At 42.9% G+C, this 26,054-nt stretch overlaps 1 protein-coding gene across 1 annotated transcript; it reads left to right on the top strand.

Annotated features, from left to right (window-relative positions):
• Positions 1–882: 882 nt before the first annotated feature.
• Positions 883–24,947, top strand: trim71 (tripartite motif containing 71, E3 ubiquitin protein ligase). The gene is made up of 4 exons (XM_061216412.1): positions 883–1,768; positions 16,550–16,717; positions 21,008–21,142; positions 22,838–24,947. The coding sequence occupies exons 1-4, from the start codon at positions 1,091–1,093 to the stop codon at positions 24,287–24,289; spliced, it is 2,433 nt and encodes an 810-aa protein (XP_061072396.1). The 5' UTR covers positions 883–1,090; the 3' UTR covers positions 24,290–24,947.
• Positions 24,948–26,054: the final 1,107 nt, after the last annotated feature.

Genomic DNA, 26,054 nt, shown 5'->3' on the forward strand with positions numbered 1-26,054 from the left:
GATATCGGGCGGAAGCGTGGTCTCTCCTCTCGGGATTAAAGGTATTCTGATCAGTCTCGTCAAACACACGTTTCCAAGTACGAACCTGGAGCATATCGCTTGCTATAGTTCGGTTACCTCAGCAGGCGTGCAGGAGAAGAAAATGCGCAAGTGAAACATTTCTTTTGGTCACTTCCCAAGCGTCAGACGAACCTACACCATTGCGTGCTTTTCCGTCGGATGTTCCAGAAAGACCGATGGAAAATACTGTGCATTTTTCTGCAGGAAAGGGTTGCTTTGTGTTTAGTTCAATGTATCCTATGTGTCCGATAGGCTACATGCACGGAGCTCAGGGGGGATTTTACTGAAGACCAGAATATTTTCACGGAGACAACCACTAGAACTCGGAACTGGATCATATTGGCTGGCTACTTCTGATCAAATGCTTCGATTATTAAGATGCTACTGACTGCGTTCAACGCGACTGATGCTGTCAAAGTAGAACCAATGGTGGATTAGAAAGGAATCCAAACATCATTTTGGTAAAAAAATAACGAGGATACATTAATATTTGAATAGAGAAATTGATACAGTATTGACCGTGGGGCGCGTGTCGTCATGCGGTGGCGGGGGAGGATCAGAGTAGGAACATCACGGCGGATTTCATGTTTATCGATAATGTTACAAATTCCTCTCCTGGGATAATAAACAGACCTCAAAAATGTTAGTCGATCGCTAAATTAAAAGATGTTGTAAATATTTGCACTAGGCCTATTCGACAGTTCGTGAGAAATAAAAGTGACTAAAATTTGATATTATTTTAGCCTATTAAACTACAGTTTCGTAATTGTACTAATGCTAAATGAACACCATTTAAATTCTAGATTTCGGAAACTATTTGACGCGAACACGCAGTGACATAGGTTATCGTTTTTATGTGGTCATGCAGATTATTTATTTGCAATGAAGAAGACGAACATAACTATTTATAGGTGGTTCGAAATCTCATGAGACGGTGCATTATTTTGCTACATTTAACCAAAAAGAAAGCATTTAAACCAAAAAGATGCAACGGGTGCTTTAAGTAGACTAATCCTTCTCTCAATCGCAAATGGCTTCATTTCCTGACTCCGATCTTCAGACGTGTCCTCTTTGTAAGGAATTGTGTGGCTCCTCTACTCCTATATCGTCCAACTCGTCTACCTCATCATCTTCGTCTCATACCTCGAGCTGCTCTACCTCATCTTACAGAAGGCTCCACGCTCTCCCCTGTCTCCACGCCTTCTGTAGGCAGTGCCTGGAAGGGCAACGGAGTCCTGGCGACCCCTTGAAACTTCGGTGCCCAACTTGTGACCAAAAAGCCTCCATCTCCGAATCCGGAGTGGACGCATTGCCATCGTCGAATTTCCTCTTCGGCAATCTGCTGGACGTTGTGGTTTCCTCCGAGGAGCAGAATAAGACCAGGGGACGCAGCCACCCCCATGGTGGCCTTCTCCAGCCTCACCACCTCGGGGAACCTCAGTGCAGCTCGTGCGACGAGGGCAACCCTGCTACCTCACACTGCCTGGATTGCCAGGAGTACCTCTGCGACAACTGCATGCGCGCACACCAGCGAGTCCGGCTGACCAAAGACCACTTCATCGAACGGCTGCTGGAGAGACTGCATCTCACAAGCCGAACCAATATCTCCAACACTCCAGTGTCTCTGGCCCAGTCCTACCACTCGAATTACTCGCTGCTTCCCATCTTTCCGGACCGGACTAGATACTGTCAGCAACACGACAATGAGGTGAGTTCATTTTGTCCCTCCAGGGTGATAGTGTGACCCTTCTTGGACATGCAAAATTGCATTTCTTAAGGATCAGCAATTACTAAGACATTGAGGTATTGCCTGGGTGATTTCAGAGTAAATATTTGGGTAGAAGCTTGGAAATGTTTTCTGTTTCATTGTCTTTTGACATACACATCATTGTGATTTTACTCATGTAATAGGCCTATGCCGCAGTACACACATTGCATGTTAAATAGGGTGAGCCCTGTCCATTAATACATATTAATCAAAGATTACCTTAACCTGTTGATATACTGTGCTGGCCTACTCTACTTCTGCAGTTATACATGAGGTGTGTAGGCCCACTGTACAGTAACACTGTAGTTAGAAGTCGTTTTTTTAGAAGCTATAGAATTTGTACATTGAAAGTTTAACATTATGAGTAAACGTTGTACCTTGCCAGTCTGGAGACTATACATATAGCCTGTAACATTTATATCTAAATAGTTAATGGTTTCTTCTGGGTTTCTTCTCAAGTGAAGGGATTTTTTTCTTTAGACTTTGGTGCTGAACTTCATGTCTCTCTTCAAAAAACAGGTTAAACGGTCTGGGTGAGCTTCTCAGCCAGGGTTCTTCTTTACCACTCTACCAGTGCACCCTAGCTACTCACAAGCCTTCATTTATCAGTTGTCATCAACAAGTGGATGCATCTCTCTGATTGTAGCTAGCTAGTACACTAGTACAACTCTATTGTTGCTCCCTGTAGTGTAAATATAATTCTAAATGCGGTCTGTGCAGGTGGGACGCATTTTGATCACGTAACAATGGTCCACTGTGTGTTTGACCCATCCAAAATGGCCTGATTGCTCTGTGAGATGACTATAAAAATTGTGATTGCTGTAAATCTGATTGCTGTAAACTGGCCGTAGTTACTCTTGAATAACTAGGGTCAGAGGAATGATTAGGATGTAAAAGGCCACAGGCTTTCAGTAGGTGAAGTGCTCATGGGAACAATGTTACCAGGTTACCTGTTGCAAATTCAGGCATGTTCAGATGAAACCTATTTTACTGGCACACCTCTGAAGGCTTACACTAAAAAAGTAGCTACTTTCCATGTAGAGCTAGAAGGTGGCGCAGGCTACAGCTAAAGCTAACTGACCCCAGTAGTGCAGGATCACTTTATTGTTGTATTATCTTCAAACTATAGAACATCTGACACAAATTGTAGAAGGTGATCATGGGTTCACTCCTCTCCATTAGAGGCTGAGCACAGAACATTCTGGAAGTCCTTGCAAAGGAAGAAGGACACTGGAATGCTGTTGCTGCAGCTCTTGGCCAGCGAGTGGTGCAGGGGGACAGGGGTGGCCTGGGTGTGGTGGGGATGGCCCAGGGTTGACGGGGGGGTTGGAGGCATGTGGAATGGGGAGGTGTGTGTGTATGTCAGTGTATGTGTGTTTTGCTTGCTTTTCCATATGTGTGTGCACATATGAATGAATTGGAGTTTAGGGGGGCTTTGGCTGATGAGTCTTCTACAGTGTTAATGTTCTGTCTCTCCGCTCTTTGAGCAGCAAACCCCTCCTGGAGTTGGAAAGGGTGTCTAAAGTAGGGCAGTAAAAGCAGGAATGTGGTCGGGGGGCAGGATGGGCGGGGGAGGGAGGGGGAGGGGGAGGGTGGAGCTGTGTGGCTGCACGGTCCAGTTCAGCGTTTGTCGTCCTGTTCAGCTGGGACATCTGCAGGAGAAGTGACCGAAGTGAAGTACATTGATCAGTGAACATTCCTGCTCGCTGGGGGGGCATTTGGGCGAGGGTACGGACATCCTGAATGTGAGAGGTCAAACAATAGTTTCGGGGGGATGGAGTCAGTCTGGTGAAGTCTTAATGGGCCTGAATGAGCATCTCTGACTGCAGGTAGAACCTCCCGTCTCCACAATGAGCCACTCATAAAGCACAGCGATTAAACCCCATTAACACTCACCGTCATAAATGCCACTGTGCCCCACTGCAGCCTTTTAGTGCCCGTGCTCCCTTTTATTACGATTCTAATGAGATATTTCCGATTATCCTTTTCCTACACAACTTTTTTTTCCCGACCGCGAATTTGAGAGTATGACCTATCCTCTGTCCTCTGACCTGTTAAATGCATTATATTCCTGCCACTTCAGTGTCCACTCCCAAAATGTATTGTTGCCTGTGGTTTATTTTGCTGTGACAAATTTTGCTTGGGTCACCCATATCATGGTTTTGCTATGGTCATTTGTTGAAGGCCCCAGAGATGGCTAAAAAGTCATTTCTGTTTAAGATAAGATTGCTTTCTCAACAATCCCTTCTCTGTCATCCTGTGGGTGTACAGTAGGGTATGATTATGGCAGAACCTCTGTTAGAGGGTTCTTTTTCCTTTTTCTAGACTGTTTTCATGCAGTCATCATTTAAATATCTGAGCTGAGCAATTCATTTAGTAAAAAATAAAGTTTCAGAAATGAAAGAATCAGGAGCACGGAGCTGTGTGTGCACGTGTGCTCACTCCTGAGTACTTTTATACAGTAATTACGGACACGTGCGCGTGTTTTCAGCTGCCCCATGAATGAAAAGAATAAACATGGAGACTTGTTGGAATCCCTCCACAGGAACTGGTGCTATTGAATTTCATTGCAAATTTTCCAAACTTGAACTGTTGCCATGAAGCTATTATTTAATCACGGAAATGAAGTAAAATCAGGAATGTGCCTTTTTTGTGAGGTGCATTTTAAAGCACATTTTTTAAATGCCATGATTCACCGAGCTTTCGCAAGAAATGACATTTTTATTTGAAAGAATTTTTAATCCACTGAAAGACACATTTCACCGGACTACTGTAGGAGAGCAGCTGGATATTGAGTTCCTGAGAATACTGGAAACCAAGCGTCTCAGTCTCACAGTGCACTCCTCTTCCATCTCGTTCTGATGTTGTCCATACAGTACAGTGTTTACTGGCTGGCCGACACAAGATTAGTCTTCACTTTTACTCACTCCCTTCAAGTTATTTTGGATACTTCAGTAGTAAAGCGATTTGCTTATTAAAGCTATTTAAGTGTTTACGGTCAAGTTTGATGTGGTTTAGAGGTTTAATGTTTTGAAGGTAGTTCAGAGTTTTATGCCTGCTGCCTGCTGCAGTGCTGTCATTAAGTGCATTGTATGATCTTGAAATACTGGATAACATTAACAGGGATCCTGCTCCCTGCCTGGGAGTTATTGGTGTTATCTCTTCACAGAACCTAACCCACTACATAATGGTAATGCTGCAAGATCTAAGATGTGTAAGTGTAAAGTCATTTATTTTAAAGTTATATTTTAAGTTAACGATGAAGATAAGTCTCCTTTATCAGATGGCAGTCTGCCAGTAATGGTGATAGCTTGTGAAGCTTACAGAAAGCCTGTGTGCCCTGGTGGAGAAGGCAGGAACATTGGCTCTTCTAATCCAGTGGAAGCGCAAGGCTGTGGATTGAATTGTGAGAATGTGCCATCTCCATGGTAACTCCTGCAGAGGGGGAAGCTTCATGGGAAAAGCCCCACCTCTGAAACTCTGGCTGCTGTCTTTTCTCCCCTCAGGCCGGAGGTCAGAGGTCACTGGGTCAGGCCAGAGCGAAGCTCGAGCTGCTGCATTGTGGGCCAGGCAAACGACATAAACATCAACCTCAAAGCCCTTTTCACAAATCATTGTAATGACCAGCCTGTCATGCTCTCAGTATTTTATCAAGCCCTTTATATTCCTGGTTGGGGAAAAATGCCATCTAGTTTCTGTGTTTTAACAGGCTTGGTTGTAGTTGTTTTTACAAAGCGAGAAGACATTTTGTAGCCCTTTCTTTGCAATTTAAGACTTAACTGTGCTGAATGGATGGGGTGTGTGGTGTAGGCAAGCTACCATTCAACACAGAACTACAGCAAGCTGTACTTTTTTAAGCAGTGTAAACCGAAACCAAAATTGAACTTTTTGGCCATCACCAAAAAATGTATGTTTAGAGAAAAAAGGGAGAAGCCTTTGTAGAGAAGAACATCTTGCGAACTGTTAAGCATGGAGGTGGATCCATTATGCTTTGGGGTTGTGTGGAAGGAAGAATGGATAGCATAAAATATCAACAACTTCCAGAGGCTAATGTTTGAATGTCAGTCCAGATATTGAGGTTGAAGAAGGCTGGATATTCCAGCAAGACAATGATCCAAAGCATACCTCGAAATCAGCCATGAAGTACCTCCAGGAAAGATGGATGAAGGTTTTGGAATGGTCACCACGGTCCCCAGTCTTGAATATTATTCAAAATCTGTGGAGAGATCTGAAACATGCCGTACATGCAAGCAGGCTGAAGAATGTTTCTGAGCTGGAGGTGTTCTGCCTTGAACAATGGGGAAAAATTCAAGTGGGAATTGAAAGACTCTTAGCTGAATACAGGAAGCATTTACAAGCTGTTATATTTGCCTGAGGAGGAGTTACAAAGTACTAACTGGCAGGGTTTTCAACTTTTTTTTATTATTTTGAAACTGTAAAAAATAGAAATAGGAAAGTAATCTTGTTTTAAAATTTGAAGAAATGTGTCATGTTTAACTTTGTATCATTTAGATGTCAGGTTTGCTTCTGTTCACTTGGATATTAATTGTAAGAGGCTTTTTGACCTGGGGCACCCACATTTTTGCACACTACTGTATAATTATATTCAGTGGGGTCCAAAAGTCTGAGACCACTAGTGAAAATGCTCCTATTTAGCATTCTTTTCTAATAACTTTTTCATTCCTAATTATATTATCAGCATAGCAATTTGAGTGAAATGTTGAATCTTTAAAAAAATTCTTTTCAGAATTTCTTAGTATTTAGTGTGTCCACCTTTTGTTCTAATGGCAACATGCACTCAAGCTCCACACATTTGTGCAAAACCTGATGATTCATGTTATCCCAGCATTATTTGACAATGTTCCAAAGAGCATCTTGTGGTGTTACTGAATGCTTGTCTTTTGTCAGTCTTCAAGTGCCCCCATAAATGTTCAATGGTGATTGTGGATTGTCCAGCGCTCCTTGCTCTTCTTTGGTCTTCGAGTAGTTCCTTCAAAGCTTTGAAGTAACTTTCATTTGTTAGAATTTTTTCAAATATTCAAACATTCTGTTTATTTCCAGGATTACATGAAGAAAAACCCAGATTTTCAATGTGGTCTCAGACTTTTGAACCTCACTGTATATATGAGAAGTATAATGAGAAAAATGTGACTCAAGGAGGGTTAAGGAGCCCTGTTTTGACCTACAGTTCCAGTTCCCAGGTGTGCTGTTTCAGTGGTACCTTTGAGTAAGCTGTACAGTAAATACATGTCTGTGTTAATGGGTAGAATGTAAAAGATGAAAGCTATGCAAGAGGCTAGGATAGGGTGTATGCTGAATAATAGGTGTAAGATAATATGTAATTGAAACAGAAACATGCAGGCAAACGGGAGGCCCTGAGAACGGTCAGTTTCATTCAGCCTTAAGTGGATGCTCTGGGCTCAGTGGACGGGTCACACGCTCACACTTGTGACATTGCTTATCTGTGGAACCTGGAGCTCTGGCTATGTATATTTTCTCAGGAGAGATGAGCAATGTGTCTTTTTGCGTTGCATTGATCATTTCATGCTATCTTCATTGCACATGTCGTAATGGACTGGTAAGTTACTTTAGATAAGAGTGTCTGCAATAGCTAACAAAAACCTAGTGTTCTGCACAAGACAATCTGCTGGCTGATTTGTTTCTGAAAAAAAATATTCTGCTGCTTCCTTGGTTTTTCACAGTTATAATGTGCAGGAATGTCATAATTAAAATCAGTAATTTTTCTCCTGGTCATGGCTCTTAGGTTATCATGTGAAATTTGAATTTTTAGAGTAGAAATTCAATATTCTGTTGAATAGCTGCAATGTGTTTTTTCCTTTGAGCAACAGTGTTCAGTGAGTGTCTTTTTTTATTCAGTACGCATTTCTTTTATTAGGTGTCAGGTGTTTACATGTAGGCCTCAGCCTTATTGTTGGTTAAATCAGAGAATGTAGTAGTTGCACTGTGCAATATAGAATTTCCTTAGTCCCATTTAGTGTTAGATATGGCTTCACATTGTTTTTGATAGTGTAGTTAACTCATAGATGTGGCTGTCTTAGAAGTATACATTTTACTGAATCAAATGATTTCCCATCAGTTTAGAGGTGTCACCAGATCCACAGATATTACTGTGGATGGTTTGATGGTGGAGAGATTAGTTAGATGAATGCATCTCTATGCTTTGTAAAGATAAGTGAGTCTACTGAGGTAACAGACCTCTTCATTTCCTCTCTGTAATGGATGGACACCTTGCATAGTATACAGTGTTCCTTTTTATCGTCTCAAACAGACACCATTAATCACGGTATTTTAAAATTTTGCTTGCAGAGACATTTGTGAATCATTTCTAGAGGTAAGCAAAGGTGCCGGACAAGGGGAATGAGTGTCGTCTCTAGTGGTACTTTAACCCTGAGTATTTTATTTGCTTTATAACCTTTGACAGACAGAGCTTGCAAGTTAGTCCCTGACCTTTTGATGGGAAACACCTTCATGTAAGGCTTTCCATGTCTCTTTCTGCTTTGGGACCTGACAAACCGCCATTCACATGTACTGAATGAATGGATGAATCTTTATCTAATTTACTTATAATTTTTACCAATGCACCCTTGATGCACTGACAGAACTCAACAAGGCATTCTTTTGCATGACCTTGTTAGTGCCTATGAATTTAAAAACCTAAATAAATCAGTTCTCCCACCAGTCTCATTTTGCTAAACCTGAAGAGAACAGGTAGTCTCTGAAGTCTCCTCATAACTTTTACTTTTTATATACCTAGATCAAATTTATTTATCCGTCTTTGTACTTTTTGAGTCGTTTGATCTGTCTTGTAGTGTACAGAACTGCCTGCAATGCGTTGTTGGCGTTACATAACATCAGTATGACCTCCACAATACTTTATATATGTTTATTTATATATGCTATATACCATTTTTTAGTGACTACAGGACAATACTTGGATCCTGACAGACTTTGATTGACTACTACTTCCAGTCTGTTCAACATTTTAACTTTGCCCCTCCGACACCAAGTACGCTGGTGATTTTTTTATTTATTTCCCACCTGAAAAATGTTACATTTAGCAAATTATGTTAAAATCTTCCGAGATTAATTAACTATCATTTACAAAATTAAGCCATTTGCTACTAATCTCCCTATGCACATGATTTATGTAAAGATGGAAAAGCAGAATTCCCTACACTGATCCTTGTGGGCCTCCACTTCCCAAAGCATTTTACTAGGATGAGTTCCCTCCTTTGGTCTCTTTTGCCACTTTTGCCTTTAGACTACTCTGCAGTCTGTAATGTTGTGAAATGGGCTTGCCTGATGGAGAAGCAGAGTTGTTCGGGAGGCATAAAGTTTACCTCTGGTATCCAGTTCATGAAAGGAACTGGTAGGACAAGCTAAGATGGCTTCATGGCCATTGGACTGAGGGTTTTGCCTCTGCCCTGTGTTTGAGAGGATTAGTTCTGTTTTAAAGCCTTACATTGATACTTTAGTGTATATTTCACTGGCTTTTATTACAGGACAAGGCTGATGTAACATTAAGCCAAACGTTTTACTCCTTTGATGTTCTTGAGTGAGTAATTCTGTTCCCTTAAAGCATGAACTGTTACTACTAATTTAACATGCAGTGCTTGTCTGCCTGTTTAATTCTGTAATCGAGGAAAGCATGAAGAATGAAGCTGATGTTGCAAAGAAAAGGGGTTCCACTTATTAGACATCCACTTACTGTGGGAAAGTGAGTATCAGTTGCACTGGGAGGTGGTTGTCCATCTGGAATGTGTTTCTGAGGCCCTGTACTGGGCCTGAGGTTTAGGCCTAGTCTGGTGCAGGTGCTGACTAAACCGTCTGACTCGAAGACATGGGGGAATGTTCCAGCTGTCTGCTCCACAGCAGAGCTAATTTACTTACTTTATCAAGTCAACCCCCTTCAGAGCCCTGACAGAGTCATTATTCTTATTTCTTTTGACTGCTGTTTGTTGAAATATTGTATGTTGTATGTGGGGTGGTATTATGGCTGCAGTCTTTTCCTTTATTTGACTTGGGGAGAATGATTTCTTAATCGGTGCTTTGTCCTGATTCCTGTCCTTTACCTGTAATAATCTTATGGAATTGCAATTGCCAAATAAAGTCTTATCTCGAAGCTCATCTCACAAATACCAGGAGTAGAAATTGACTAAAACAGGGCGCATGAATGATGGGTGTTTGTGCTGCTGTGCACACAGTAGTGTGTGTTTGCTTGGCTACAAATTATAGGGTTCTGCCTTCTGACACACACACACACACGGACACATGCATTCAATCCCTCCCGCCCCGTTGCTCTCTCTCGCTCTAGCACACGTGTTCCATCATGATTTCTTCCCCACGCTGCACTGGGGCCCAGCTGATACTGTTTTGCTACTTGAAAGCAGCCAATCAGGCGTCTTGGCCAGCCGACCCACCCCTGCACACTGGCCTTTGAGATTTAAGATCTGTCTTGCCTACTGTGTGTGTGTGTGTGTGTGTGTGTGTGTGTGTGTGTGTGTGTGTGTGTGTGTGTGTACTACAGGGAAGCTCAAGGCCAATATTCTTGGAAAGCATATTACAAAGTGGCATTTGCTGACATGTGGAACCAAGGTGAATGGATATGTAGGTAATACATTTTGTCATCAGCTTGTTGGCTTTGGGTATTAAATTTAGTTTCCCTAGAAATGTGTCAGGTCTATGTTTTTTTTAAATCTCTGATCCCACTTAACACTGATCTTCATGAGACATATTTTTTCAGCCTGATGACAAGGTTTACATTGAGCAATGCTCTAAATGAATTTTATGCAGCCTATGTGTCCCTTTCACATTTCAATTATATTTAGTTTTTACTTTCAGAAATAATTTTTACTTACTGTGTCATTCTGTGCTTGTCATTTTAATTTTTAACCCATAATAGGCATCTAAGGATTTCATTAACTACATTCAGAACCATCCACACAGAATGTTAAAATGAGGTTTTATCATAAGATAATAATACATGATGTGAAATTCATGATGGCTGGGGGACTAAGACATTGACAGGCAGTTGAAGTATCTGATCCCGTTTCAAAAAACAGATAGAATAACAACAGTGAAACCGAGAGCACGTGTGCCTGTGTACGTGAGCTTGTATGTGTGAGCGTATGTGTCTGGGTGTGTGTACCTAGCTACTGTAACTACGATATTATGAAGTTTCTTTGCATTACTACCTCTCACCCCTCCTGTTCAGGCTCAAATGTGAAACATTTGAGTGAAGAGCGATTCTCAGTACTGCTTTCTCATTCGCTGTTCTGAGAGAAAGCTGACTGTGGGGGGCAGTTACATTTGAATGCGGTGGTTACGGACACCCATGCCTACTCCCCATGACTCCGTGAGTGCATGTTGCTATGCCAGACATGACAAATCACACAGCTCAATTAGACAGACGGTGCAGGGAGATGTAATGTCTGCTGCAGCAACTGCACCATTCGATCAGCCAGACAGTCATGGGAGCTTTAGCAGACAAAACAAACCATACAGCTGAGTCAGACAGGAGAGAACCTCACAGGAGACAGGCAGGCAGACTGGCTCTGGGGTGATTCTTCTTTTTTTCAGAGGTCACAAAGAGGCCAGGATAACATCTGTCTATGTAAAGTTTGAAGTGTGCCTACCGTGCACTGTTTTTCCCTTGTCCGAGTATAGCCGTTATCAGTAGATAAACCACTGCCCTGTCAAGTGACCTGTAAGGAACCAACTATGCTTGTGCCTGTGTATGTGTGTGCGTATGTGTTTTTGTGCACACGTGTGTGCATGTTCACGGAAGGGGGTCTTGTCTCAGCGGTGACCCCTGAACTTTCATTTAGACTTCATACAGACCCTATCGCTGTAACATTTAGGAGTAAAGAAATATGCTTGTTTTCATACTGCAGGAGTTTTTACTCCCTATTTCCTCCTCTTTAGGATCTATGTACTTGGTCAATGGTCCAGAAGTGGAGAGTTGAAAGTGGGGATTTTGTGATCCTTTACTGAGAGCAGGGTAGTTCAGAGTTTCAGAAACTTCGTTTCTGATGACTATAAGATGTATAATCCAGTGCATTCATGAATAATTTACCACATCTATTTTGTACTTAAGCACCCACGGACATCTATTTGACATGGACTTGGTTAAGGTGCAAAAGCCATTTGATTTTCTCCCTCCTACATAGGTTAAATAAACAAACCACAAATTGAACCATTTCACTCGTGTCAGTTTGATTTCACATGGCAACACTACGCTTCTATGCAGTGATAAAAGCAGATCCTTTATTGTTCTGTGCACTGAGACCAGTGTTGTGAGCTTGCATTCCTCTTCCTGATTTTATGGCATTTTGTCCCTGTCTTTGAGATGTTTTGAAAGTGTAGACTTCAGCAGCTTTACTTTTGCATATTGGAAGATTGGCATACGATTCACGCAGGCAGCATTTTCGTCAGCAGAAAGAACCTTTATTTTAGCAGCCATGTTGAAGAACAGGCACTTGTTTCATGCGACTTCACTCTCGCTGCCTCACTCAAATGTGAATTTATTTTTGTTTCATTTGTGGATTTCTACTGCCATGAAGCAACCTTCAAGCAAATAGGTTATTAACAAATGACTTATTTTGAGCTACTTAATTTGAGCAGTTTTATATTTGTAGCGTTTCCAGCCTCTGGCTGAGAGGCGGTCGCTGCAGGTTTGTGAATGGCACTGTGTTCTCTTGCATCAGGAGACAGAGCTGGGTGGCAGGAGGGCTGGGATGCAGGATGGGGGGTGCTGTGGGGGAGATGCTGCTGCTTTTTGTCAACAGGATGCCCTCTCACCCCCTCCCTTTAGCCTTAACACAGGCCTGACCTCTGTACAGACTACTACTATTCAGAGCTGTGAGTAGCCCTTGGAGAATGCTTGTTTTAAAAGTGGGTGACTGGAGTTAAATTGGGACTCGAGGCTTACGTGCAGCTGTTCCTAACAGAGCACTGTCTCTGATCTAATTAACATCTGATCTGGCCTTTGGTAGGACTGTTATGTGGAGAAGTCACAGCAATCACAACATGGCCCCGTTTTATTGGTGTAATTTGCGATTCCAGTTTTCTGTCTGAAATGACTTGGTTTTTGTCCTCTTGAATCATCTCCGCATTACTGTTGAAGACAGCCTTTGTAAGATGTTTCCAGCACACAACATGTTTTGTAATCCCATGTTAAGTATGTGTGTTCAGCTATTTTACAGAAATAGCTGAACTGAAACTTGCATTTGGGGTGCTTTTTGTGTTTTTCCATGTACTTGGACAAAGTGGAGAAGTTGTAAGAATCTGTTCATAGAAGAAAATGAAATATTGGAGCTGGAGATAATTATTGCAATTAGAAGCTTGCCTTGCCTGATATTCTACTGTCAGTATCAATCTAGCATTCAAATTCTTACATTGCAACCCACTTCTAAACAAGTATAACTGTGGCGCAATCTGTTAATGACAAGTAAGTGCATTTTTCAGCATATAAAGTATCCATTTTATAAACCAATTTATTTGTAAGTCTTTTTCATTAAAGTTGCTGGTAGGTCACAAAATAATTTGAAGGAAATTGATCATTTAGGCCTATTTTTTAAAAGTTAATTCCTGTTTCAGGTGAGTGGATTACACACCGCTGTGTAGCACAAGTTCAGAAGTAGTATGATATTGTGGTTGGCACACATCCCCTCAAATGTGAATTAAACTATGTCCCTGTCATACAAGCATCATGTACACATGTATAATACACATCTACACAGCAGGATTAGAATCGCTGTGCCCCTTTCAGTGCCTCTGCTCAACAGGAGTACCCCAGCTGGGATTCACACTGGCAAACCCTGGCTGTAGTCTCTGTTCTCTGGCCGTCATGCTGCACTGCTGGCCCAGTTAGGTCCTGTGTAGATCCCTCTGTCTGTAGAAGGTGACCCAGTTTGCTGGTGATGTGTTTGGACAGGGTGCTGTGAACACAATACAGGCCAATTGTCCAACCGTGCCTCTCTGCATCAATGCCAGTTTAAATTCCATTTAGTTAATTTAATATTGTCTTTTTGGCAATGTACCCTCTTAGCAGTTTCTAGAGAACAGGAGATGTGGTTGTAGTTAATATATTCATATTAACCATTCAGTTTAATGTTTTGCATTCAGTGGGAAATGTGAATACTTGACTCTAGTACCCAGCCTTTGTATACTTACATCATCTGCCATGACTGGAAAATGACAGCAAAAGGATCAAATGATTTTTTGTATGGAAGATATGTTCTCATCCCTGAGAGTACTGAATTGTATTACATTACAAAATATATTTCAGCAGGCATTGATATTTAATGATTTTATTGTATAATATGTTTTCCTTAAATATGATACACTTGAATTTGGATTAAAATGAATTCAGTGTAAGTAATGTTTTATATTATTGAAGGACCCATGCATAGCATGGAAACATGCCTCATTATAATGAATCTGCTCATGTAAAAAAAATAAAAAAACTTCCAAGCAGTGCGATCGGATTGCAGAAACGGTAATCAATCCGTTTTAGCTACAGGAGATGGGAGCTTACGTAAAGTGAGCGGATTGATGGCACTGTAGGCGGTGGGAAGTGTTACGCAATGGGAACGGAGCCAGTCCTCTGTGAGCTACAGTCCCTCAGGGCCTCTGGCTGCTGCCACTGCTGCTGTACTGTAGCAAGAGAGGCTAGGGCGGTCATTTTAACCTCACCTTAGCCAGACACTCCATGTAAATACATTTAGACTGAAAAGAAAATGAACACAGCATATCCCCTTGGGTTTAATCACCACACACTCAAAAGGTTCATTCAGTGAGTGGATGTATGTGCGCTTGTGTAACACTGAAATTCAATGCAATTCCGTGGAGGAACAAGAAGCCTTTATCTGTGCAGAGAGCTGGTCTATGAAAACCATCTTGCTTCATTGTGATCATACCACATTTCCACAATAAAGAGTGATGGTTCATCCTGTTTTTTTTGTACATTTAGTTACATTCAGTTATAAAGTAATGTTTTTCTCTCCTCTGCTTTGTCCACCCAACTGTGTTTGTGTAATGCAGTCCCCAGCTTGGTTTGGTTTCTGAGATATTCCTTGCTTATTTGCACAATAGCAGGGGTCAGCTGGTGTATCTCATCCTTTCCATGGATCTGTCTCAATCTTCTGCTGTGCATGACTCTGGTATGGAGAGAGAATATGAACATCAAAATGACAGCCATGAAAATGTTTTTGGGAAGTTTTTGTTTGAAACGGATCAGGGCATATGCAGTAGCTGTGAATATGAACAGTTTTGATTCTGATCAAATTTCTCTATTCTTCCATCAAACCAGCACTGTTTTCATGGGGAACATGAGTTACACGTGCTATTTCATTTCGCCCTAATTTGAACTGAACATGTGGGTGAAATTGAGTTTTTATCTGCATGGTTCCATGACCACATTCACTAAAATATAAAGAAATTGGCTAATGTATTGTCTGTAGATAAAAAAAGTAGCATTTCAATTCTCTTCTGAAAATTAAGTGCAAAGCACTCTCGAAGTTCGCTTCAGTGCATTCTTGCTGGGCACGGCGTCTGTTGAATGACCAACAGTTGATTGTTTCATCTGTTTCTTTTGTTGAGAAATTGTCCTGCTTAAAAAAACTGAAGGGCTTGAAGATAAGTATTGTTCACAGAGGTTGCTATTAGCAGTCATAACAAAGACACAAATCGCTGTCCATAACTTCCATAACAAAGACGCATAACTAATCACTGTCTGACAGTCCAATGACAAAATACACAATAGGACTATTTTAACTTGCACGTATTATTGATAACATAGCACACTTAAGGGAGACATTGATGGGCGCACCACGGCTGAGCAGTATTTGGCTCAGTGTTTTGACTGTTACTATGGAAATGTTGACATACTTCACTTTCAGCTGTGGATACACACCACACCCAACAGTCATCTGACTCCATGGCAGTGATGCTTATAAGATAAATATATATCTTGAAATCTCTGCAATGTAAGCATTTTTATTCTTGGCATTTTGCCAGTTGTGACTAGCTGTCATGCTGTGCTAGGCTTTCAGATTAACTCCAGTACTGGAGACTGGAGGGGGAGAATCCATCCAGTCCTGAGAAGGATTTCATTCTTTAGGTTTTTCTTCTTGTGAGCGTACGTGCATGTCTGCATGTGTGCGTGTTAAACTATGTGTCCTTTCCTTGTATGTACATGTATACATGATCATGTTATCCTGTGTATTACCTAAACATTGATGCTGGATCTAATCAACTGTATCAACTCGCCTAAATAGCAAAGTAAGCATATCTGTACAAATCCATGAAAACTGTGGAGCTGTGAGGTATCAGGCACAGGCTGCTTGGGGTTTTGCAGCATGGGGCTCAGTCAGTGCTGGGGGACATTTCTGTGTGAGGTGCATTCCCCTGGCTGAACCTCCACTGCAATTTTACACAATTATCAAGAATTTCAGTTAAGGATCTGTTGATTCCTTATGACTGATTTGGATTTGCTCAAATGGATTCTTCTGTCTGGTTTTTTAATAAATATATATATATTTTTAAAAATAATCACTTTGGTTTAGCGCATGTTTTTAAATTGTCCCTGACAGGGTTTTCTTCACAATGAAGGATATTGTGGCAGTGTCCTTACTATCGCAGACAGGCTCTTCCCTGCCCTCAGAGCTGATTGAATGTCCTCCTCTTCCTCTGTCCCAGGTGTTCCGGTTCTTCTGTGACTCGTGCTCGGTGCCCATCTGCAGAGAGTGCAGCGTGGGCCTCCACATGGGCCACAGCTTCATCTACCTGCAGGAGGCCGTGCAGGACTCCCGCGCCATCACCATCCAGCTGCTGTCTGATGCACAGCAGGGCCGCCAGGCCATACAGGTGAGCACACACACACACACACACACACACACACACGCATACACACACACACATACACACACACACGCATACACATACACACATACACTCATACACACACACACACATACACGCATACATACACACACACACATACATACATACATACATACACACATACATACACACACACACACACACACACACACATACACGCATACATACACACACATACATACATACATACATGCATACACACACACACACACACACACACGCATACACACATACACTCATACACACACACACACACACACGCATACACACATACACTCATACACACACACACACACACACACACATACACACATACATACACACACATACATACACACATACATACATACACACATACATACACACACATACATACACAACCACACGCACGTGCACATAGACACACACACACATACACACATACACACATGCATACATACAGAACCACACACACGTGCACATACACACATACATACATACATACATACATACACACATGCACATACACACATACATACACACACCTGCACATACACACATACATACACACATACACACATGTGCACATACACACATGCATACATACATACACACACGTACACATACATACATACATACACACACATACACACATACATATATCCACACACACACACATGCACACACACGCACAGACGTGCATATACACACACACGCACATACAGTGTACACACACACACATGCATATACACACACATACAGTGTACACAAGTACACACACACACATATACACACATACATACACACACACATGCACACACATACAGATATCCATTCTCCATCTATCTGTTGTGTTATATATAAACTCTGCTGTAAAACCACAGCGCAGTAATAACCTCCATCAATTTTCTAATGTAACTGCAAACAAGCCCGATCTCACTATGATTGATGAGGTCCAGAAATAGGTGTTCCTCCTAAGTTGACTGTGCCTTCGATTCACAAGAAGGTTTGGAAGACGCATACCTAACAAAGCAATTAAAGTACCACCCATTACTACAAGCCATATCTGTACCAGGTTATAAGTGTCAGCTTCAAGTTTTTATTTTTGGAAGTTTAGGCCATGTCCACAGGCTAGTATTCAGAGGTGTAAGATTAATCGGGCTGACTAAAGGGAGAGCAAAGCAACTTGCAAAATAGTGCCCAGTCTCCTCCATTATAGGCAGTTGCTGTAATATGGAGAAGTTGGTGTCTTGTACCCATAATGTTTCTTGCTGGAGCAATTAAGAGGCCAGTGTCCATTCTGCATATTGTTTGATAGATCCTACTGGTATGCTTTCTGCTACTCAAGTGAGACAAAATATATTTGGGCCTTATTATGAATTTTGTAAATATGGACCTAAATAAAGAATTAATATGTGTGTGTGTTTTTGTGTGTGTGTATGCATGCATGCATGTGTGTGTGTGTGTGTGTGTGTGTGTGTATATGCATGCATGCGTTTATGTATGTGCATGTGTGTTTGTATAGTTTGAATCTTTATGTATACACAACATCATTGTCGCTGTGTGAGAGGGCTATGACAGGAAGGAGACCTGCATTCTCTGTATTGGGGTGTAAGTTCCCAGATCTCCCCCTCTGTTTCTCTCTCTTCAAAAGGAGAAATGAGCAGGAAAGCACAGAAAGAGAAGCAAGAGGCATTATTGTGTGCGCAGCTTTTGTAAACCTGAATGTGGGGTTTGAAAGGAGCTGATGACATGGTGGCAGTTGGCACACAGCCCCTCCCCTCCTCCCTCCCTCTCCTGGGGGGTTAAATTAAGAAGGGTGGGGGAGAGCGCTTGGCTAGCTGACAGTTTGCATTGTGGGGGGTGATAGGCAGAGATGGGTCATTAGTGAAGGACAGAGGAAGCGTTTCTGTCGCCTGTTTTCAGAGGCTGGGAGAGGCGGGAGGGGCCTGCGGGGATAACGCCCTGGAGAATAGCCTTCACATCAGCCTGGTGTCAGGGAGCTGAGAGGAATCCAGCTGTGTGCGGTCAGGGGGGTCGACAGAAAAGAAGTTTGGGAATACGTCCACCTCTTGTGTCACACCCAACCCCCATTCAACTACACTGCCACACAAACACATCCCCACACACAAATACACACACTCCCAAATACACTGAAACACATCACCACACACACATACACAAACCCCCTTACACACTGAGACGCATCCCCATATATACATATATACACACACACACACACACTTACCCAAACACACTGAGACGCATTCCCACACACACACACACACACACACCCAAACACACTGAGACGCATCCCCACACACACACACACCCACACACACACACACACTCACACACACACAAACACATACACACTGAGAAGCATCCCCACACACACACACACACACACACACACACATTCTCACACATACACACTGAGACGCATCCCCACACACACACACACACACACACACACACACACACACTCACACTTTACACACTGAGAAGCATCCCCCCACACACACACACACACACACACACATACTCACACATACACACTGAGACGCATCCCCACACACACACACACACACATACACACACACATACACTGAGAAGCATGCCCACACACACTCCCATACACACTGACACGCATCCCCACACCCACATTCACATCCACCCACCCACTCATGAAATGTTCATGAGTTCAGTTTAGTCAGAGTTTGTGTCTGGTATAAGGGGGGTCATGTGCGAGCATATGGAACTGTGCTGTATGGGTGACCGATTGTAGACTCATGCTGTGTCTCCATAATCCTGTTATTCCGCAGGGTTAAACAACCTTGTGCGTATGGTCTTGCAAGCATATGCTGGAGTTAAGCAAAGCACAAGGCTTTGACCGTAAAACACCATTATAAGTAGACCCCGGACTGCAAAAACCACATTATCCCACCAAATCTCATTTTCAGGAATTGAACTCCTTTCTCCACTGCTCAATTTTATCTCTTCCACCTCTCAGAAGATCATGTTCCAGGAAATATACCACAGAAACGTAGACCATGTGTAAAAACTTTGGGTAACATAGTTTGAAACATTTATGTGTCCACAATGGACCAAGTGGCCTCTATTGAAACGTCTGATCTTAAGAAGAGCTTTGAATCCTTGAACTATGCTCAGTCATTTCATCAATTGTCTTTGATGAACTCTCAGAGGGTTTTGAAATGGTAGCAAGGTGAAATGGTATGGCTTTCCATCACTCTAAAACCACAGAAGATTCTTGTCCGTTCTGTCTCCAGTGATGGTGCCACCTTCCACTGTACCATATCCTAACTCGCTCTCCTTAATGTCAGCTTGGTGTGTCTGAGCCTTAAGAGTAAACAGCCAAGCATGTAAACAAATCAGAGTTGCTTCCTCTCTCAGTACAGTCCCATACACTGCCAGACGTATTATCTCCTGTGACTGCTGACCCTGAATTTGCACCCTGTCAGTGTGGTTGACCAAGCAAAGACCCTACCCCCTTGCCCGTTTGACTTTATTACCTTTTTACCAGTTGCTGCTGTTTCTGTGTCGGTGTCAGCACAACAGGATGATTTACTTGAAATGAAATTGTAATTTTCTTATCCTCCCTTCCCACATTTGTCTCCATAATCTTCCAGTTCTTTGGGGTTTACGCTAACGGGCACATCCTCCAAAGCATGTGCTATGGCTGATGCTTCATCTGTGCTCTGTAATCTGCCAGCTGAGCCTCCACAGTCACTGCACCCAGATCAGCCCACCCAGGCTCATATGCAACTCCTCTGGCATTATACTCACCGTAGTTCTGCTGTATAATATACAGCCACTCATTGTAGTAACGTGTTCATCTCATTTTAGCACGTGCAGTATTATTGGCACCCTTGATAAATAGGCTCTAAAAATACTGCTAACAAATCATATACTCTATATTACCCTATGTATTTCTAACATTAAAACTGATTAAAAATAATGACTCTTAAAATCAAACAAGCTATTCAGCCTAGGTATAAATGCGTAAGCTATGGGTGTTGGGTTCAGTGAATAATACTGTTATCACTGTGGCCTCTGTGTGACCACTTGACAGGAAAGAACGGATCAGTCAAGGACCTCTGAAAATAAGTTCTTATGAATGTCGAGCCAATACCAATGCATTTCTAGCCAATCCCATCTCTTTCCACTCTAGTAACGGTGTCAGAGGATTACATAATGCAGTATGTGCTGCCCCTGTGCTGTCCCTGGCTGGACTGTGTCTCTCTGCTGTTTCAGCTCAGCATTGAGAAGGCCCAGGCCATCGCTGAACAGGTGGAGATCAAAGCTAAGGTGGTACAGTCAGAGGTGAAAGCCATCACTCTGCGGCATAAGAAGGCCCTGGAGGAGCGAGAATGTGAACTGCTGTGGAAGGTGAGCACAGGACTAAATGAGCATAATATTCTGTCACACTAATATCTGCCCCTTGGAAATGTTTTCTATGTTCCTATGTTCCTGTGGTGTTCTGTGTGTGTGTGAATTTCAGTGGGTCTGCATGGGTTATTTTGGCATAGCATCAAAGATAGCCATGTACCATCAAGCACCATTGCAACTTACTTTCATATTAGTTCAGGGGCAGCACAGTTGTGGTGAGTAGTGCTGTCACCTCTCAACAAGAAGATACCAAATCAGTTTGTTCAAGCATTTTTAGCCTTGGTCATGGAGAACCCCATTTTTAATCGCAATTCCTGAAGTACTGTATAAAAAGACTATAAAGAGCTGTGAGCTGTTTTTAATTAGAAATGGTCATATTTGAACTTAAACTATGCTTTCCAGCATACAAAGGGGTCCTTCGGTATAGGGTTGGGAGGCCCTGTATTAGTTTAAGATGAAATTGAACAATATCTTGGCCTCTAAATCTGTAATCCGCTTGATGTTAAGTGGAAGGTAGATGCATAAATGTGAAATTATGAAAGTGCAGAAAGGTGGTGCAGTACTGCATTTGAGAGCGTTAAAATGGTATTAGCCACTGCATACTCACACATGAACTCACAGGTCATATGCTGCATACCTTGGATTAAAGCATAATTCAGGGGTGTCTGAGAGTCTAAAGTTACAGTATGTGCAGGGCACTATTGGGCAAGGGCTTATAAAAAAATAAGCAAAGGAGGTCTTGGTCACAGTTCATAGGTCACAGTTCACACAGTTGATTAGCAAAGGGGGTGAGGGATGGTCTGTTCAAGGATATCTCTAAATTTATTTATTTTTATACTTTTTCTCTTTGCACTGGGAAGGATTGGATCAGTAAATAAGTCTACCATCTAGTGACATACTGTACACTTACTTTTTTTTATTAGTAATATGAATTAAATTAGGCAACATAAACATTAAAAATGTTAGGCCTTTGTATAGGGCCTGTATCCCGGTAATATAATCTTTTGGGTATATCCGTTTACGTGGACCCTCCTACGTTAAGCCCTGAATTAAGGTGATATTTATTTTACTAGAAATACCTTCTTTCATGTGGTGCTTAATGAGGACTGGATGGGAATGGTAAAGGACAAATGGTCACCCTCCATCTTGTGGAAGTAGAGTGACTGTCTCTGCCCCAGGCAGTTCATTGCTGCTGATATGCCACCCTGTAAGTCCTGGCTAGTGACTCAAGCCAAGCAAGATTGTCATTGGTTTGCATTGGGATCAGCAACCTACAGACAGCCCAGGTTTCTCCTGGAAGTAGTTATATACCATGTAGGGCTTCAGATGAGTGCACTGTACTGCAGGACATGCCATGCATGTGGTAAAAACCCAGCTCCATTATGTGTGTGAGCAGCTTCTGTACAGGTATAATCTAATTATTTTGCAGGTAGTACTTTGTTCATTCTAGACTTGTAGAGCTTTCTAAAGCAGAACAGGGCCTCCAGAATATGTTATGCAGCACTGAGTGATGTATATAAATGCTGCCACACCTTCTGCTTCTGTTGTGAAGTGTTCACTTGAAGTTGCATTGAGTTTGTATTGTTCTTGTGAGTGCTTCTTATCCAGGCGTTGGAGATTTTGTGCACTGGTGCAGATATAAGCTTGTGTTTTCGGGACCACACGTTTTTGATGCCTCTCCCGTTCCCCTGTCAGGTGGAGAAGATTCGGCAGGTGAAGGCCAAGGCCCTGTACCTGCAGGTGGAGAAGCTGCACCTGAACCTGAGCCAGCTGGACAGCACCATCGCCTCGGTGCAGCAGGCTCTGGAGGAGGGCCGCAGCATGGAGATCCTGCTGGCCCGCGAGCGCATGCTCACCCAAATCCAGGACCTGAAGGCCCTGCGGGGCGTTCTGCAGCCCCAGGAGGACGACCGCATCATGTTCACCGCCCCGGACCAAGCCCTCCTCATCGCCATCAACTCCATGGGCTTCATCAGCAGCGGCGCCTTCGCCCCCGTCACCAAGGCTACCGGCGACGGCCTGAAGAGGGCGCTGCAGGGAAAGGTGGCCTCTTTCACCGTGGTGGGCTACGACCACGACGGGGAGCCCCGGCTGTCAGGCGGGGACGGGATCTCGGCCGTGGTGATGAGCCCGGATGGGACCCTGTCCACTGCCGACGTGACAGACCACCAGAACGGCACGTACAGCGTGAGCTACCTGCCCAAAATGGAGGGAGAGCACCTGGTCTCGGTGCTCCTCTGCAGCCAGCACATCGATGGCAGCCCCTTCAAAGTGCCGGTGAAGTCGGGCCGGAGCTACGGGGGCGTGGGCCTGCCCGTGGCCTCCTTCGGGGCAGAGGGGGACGGGGACGGCCAGCTGTGTCGGCCCTGGGGCATCTGTGTGGACCGGGAGGGCTACGTGGTGGTGGCGGATCGCAGCAACAACCGCGTTCAGATCTTCAAGCCCTGCGGAACATTCCACCTGAAGTTCGGCACTCTGGGGTCTCGCCCCGGCCAGTTCGACCGGCCCGCCGGCGTGGCCTGCAACCCTCAGAGGAGGATCATTGTGGCCGACAAGGACAATCATCGCATTCAGGTGTTCACCTTCGAGGGCCAGTTCCTGCTGAAGTTTGGAGAAAAGGGTTCCAAGAACGGGCAGTTTAACTACCCCTGGGATGTGGCTGTCAATTCGGAGGGCAAGATCCTGGTCTCAGACACCCGTAACCACCGCGTCCAGCTCTTTGGCCCAGACGGCACCTTTCTGAATAAGTACGGATTCGAGGGGGCGCTCTGGAAGCATTTTGACTCCCCCAGGGGTGTGGCCTTCAATCAAGAGGGCCACCTCGTGGTGACGGACTTCAATAACCACCGGCTATTGGTCATCCGGCCAGACTGCCAGTCAGCCCGCTTCCTGGGCTCGGAGGGCACGGCGAACGGGCAGTTCCTTCGTCCACAGGGGGTCGCCGTGGATCAAGAGGACCGCATCATCGTCGCAGACTCCCGCAACCACCGCATTCAGGTGTTTGAGCCCAATGGCAACTTTTTATGCAAGTTTGGGACCCAGGGAAATGGATTCGGCCAGATGGACCGTCCGTCAGGGATCGCCATTACTCCAGATGGAATGATCATCGCTGTCGACTTCGGCAACAACCGAATCCTTGTGTTCTGAACCAACACCACCACTCTTTTTGTTTGGACACATGAACCTGGAGGAGGGAGAATAGCATTACAACAGGAAAAGGGGATTTTAAGGTACACATTGAAGAAATCAGCCTTTGCTTCAGGTGAGAGTGGCCAATGTTTGAGAGAGCCTTTTTTGGGATATTATTTCCTTGTATTTATCCATCCAGCACATTTCTGGATTTACACAGGCTGTTCTGAGCATACATCAGTACCCTGCCAGACAAAGGGCTGTCGATGTCCATCATGTGTACCTTAAAATCATGTTTGCTTAATTGTCTCAGGGAATTCTTTTGCATTCTTGAAATATTTTACTCTCTGGATCTACCTCATCTAACTCATATGAATGTACTTTGTGTTTGTTGTGCAGAGATTTAGTCCGTAAAGTTTTATAAAGAAGAAAATGTCTACCTCAATTCTTTTTTATTTAAGAGAGAAAAAGAAAACGATGTTTAGTTTATATTTGCACAGCTCGCACAACTTTTCTACATTGTTACTGTGCACACAAAGCAATTTAAAAACCTTTCTATTGCTGACACTGTTCAGACACAAGGCAACACGTTTAGGATGGAAGGAGTCCAGACATTTTGATTAATATACTATTGTATTATGTGTTGTTCATTGATATTTTATTATAAATAGACCTCCATCTACTTTATAACTTGACATAACTCTTAGACCTTTGTATACAGATAATATTTACTGGAAGCTGCAGATCTGTTCAACACACAACAGTACTATGTAGTACTTTACTACTAGTACTGGTACTAAGACAGTATTGCAGTAGAAATATTATGATTATTTAACGGGCAGGAGAAATCGTTACCTCTTGTCTTAACGCGTGGCTGAAAAAACATTTTGTTGAGTACTATGTTTTAATCTTATCATTAATCTCTGATTATGACCCTTGTGTAAAGTAAGGCCTGTAAAGAATATGATTGGCATTACCGATGTCCCTGATATAGAAGTACAAATAGTGTGAACCCCAAAGAATATGCCTTCTCTTTCTGTTTGTGGCACACACATTACAAGAGAGAATGAATGACTTTCATAAAGAAACCAATGTTTCTTTTAACTTTTAAGTCTTTCTAGAAACCTGCCAAAAATGTTTTATTTGGTGTGGAGGATTATTGTTGTATGAAGATTGTTCAGGTTGCCTGAATGAACAGGTAACTAGAGCACAATGGTGCATTTGCCAATGTGTAGTTCTCAAGACTGCCGAAAGGACAGCCAGCAGGCTTAAGCATGTAAAGGGCTGTGGGAGATTTTTGGATTTAATCCAAACCTTGTAGCAGCACTGTGGAGTACATTTATATTTATTGATCTCCTTTGAAGTCTGGAAAGAACAGGCCTGTATTGATTGTCTGGCTAAAGGAAAATACCAAAGTTAGAATAGCAGCACAAACAACTTCTTTAGGCTGGCTGATTAACTTTTTAACTTTTGTCTTTTTAAAATTGTTGACAGTTTGGTCCCCCCCACTCCCACCAGAGAAGGTCTTTTGATTAGTTGAGCAAAGACATAAATGCTTTGCCCATGTCTTAATCGTTGGAAGTATAAAATTAAGTTTAATTTTGAAACGGGAAGTTAAAAAGCCAGTTAAAATTTGGATATGGTTAGTCCAGCTAAAATAAGGAACATAGTGTAATATTTGGGCACTCAAATGGATTTTGCAAGCATCTCTCAGCCCCACATTTATCTGTGTGCATCTCCTTAATTAGTCAGAAATTCTTTCCTGTCTAGCTGATTCAGGTTT

Source organism: Conger conger, chromosome 1 (assembly GCF_963514075.1).
Source record: "Conger conger chromosome 1, fConCon1.1, whole genome shotgun sequence".
Lineage (NCBI taxonomy): Eukaryota > Metazoa > Chordata > Actinopteri > Anguilliformes > Congridae > Conger > Conger conger.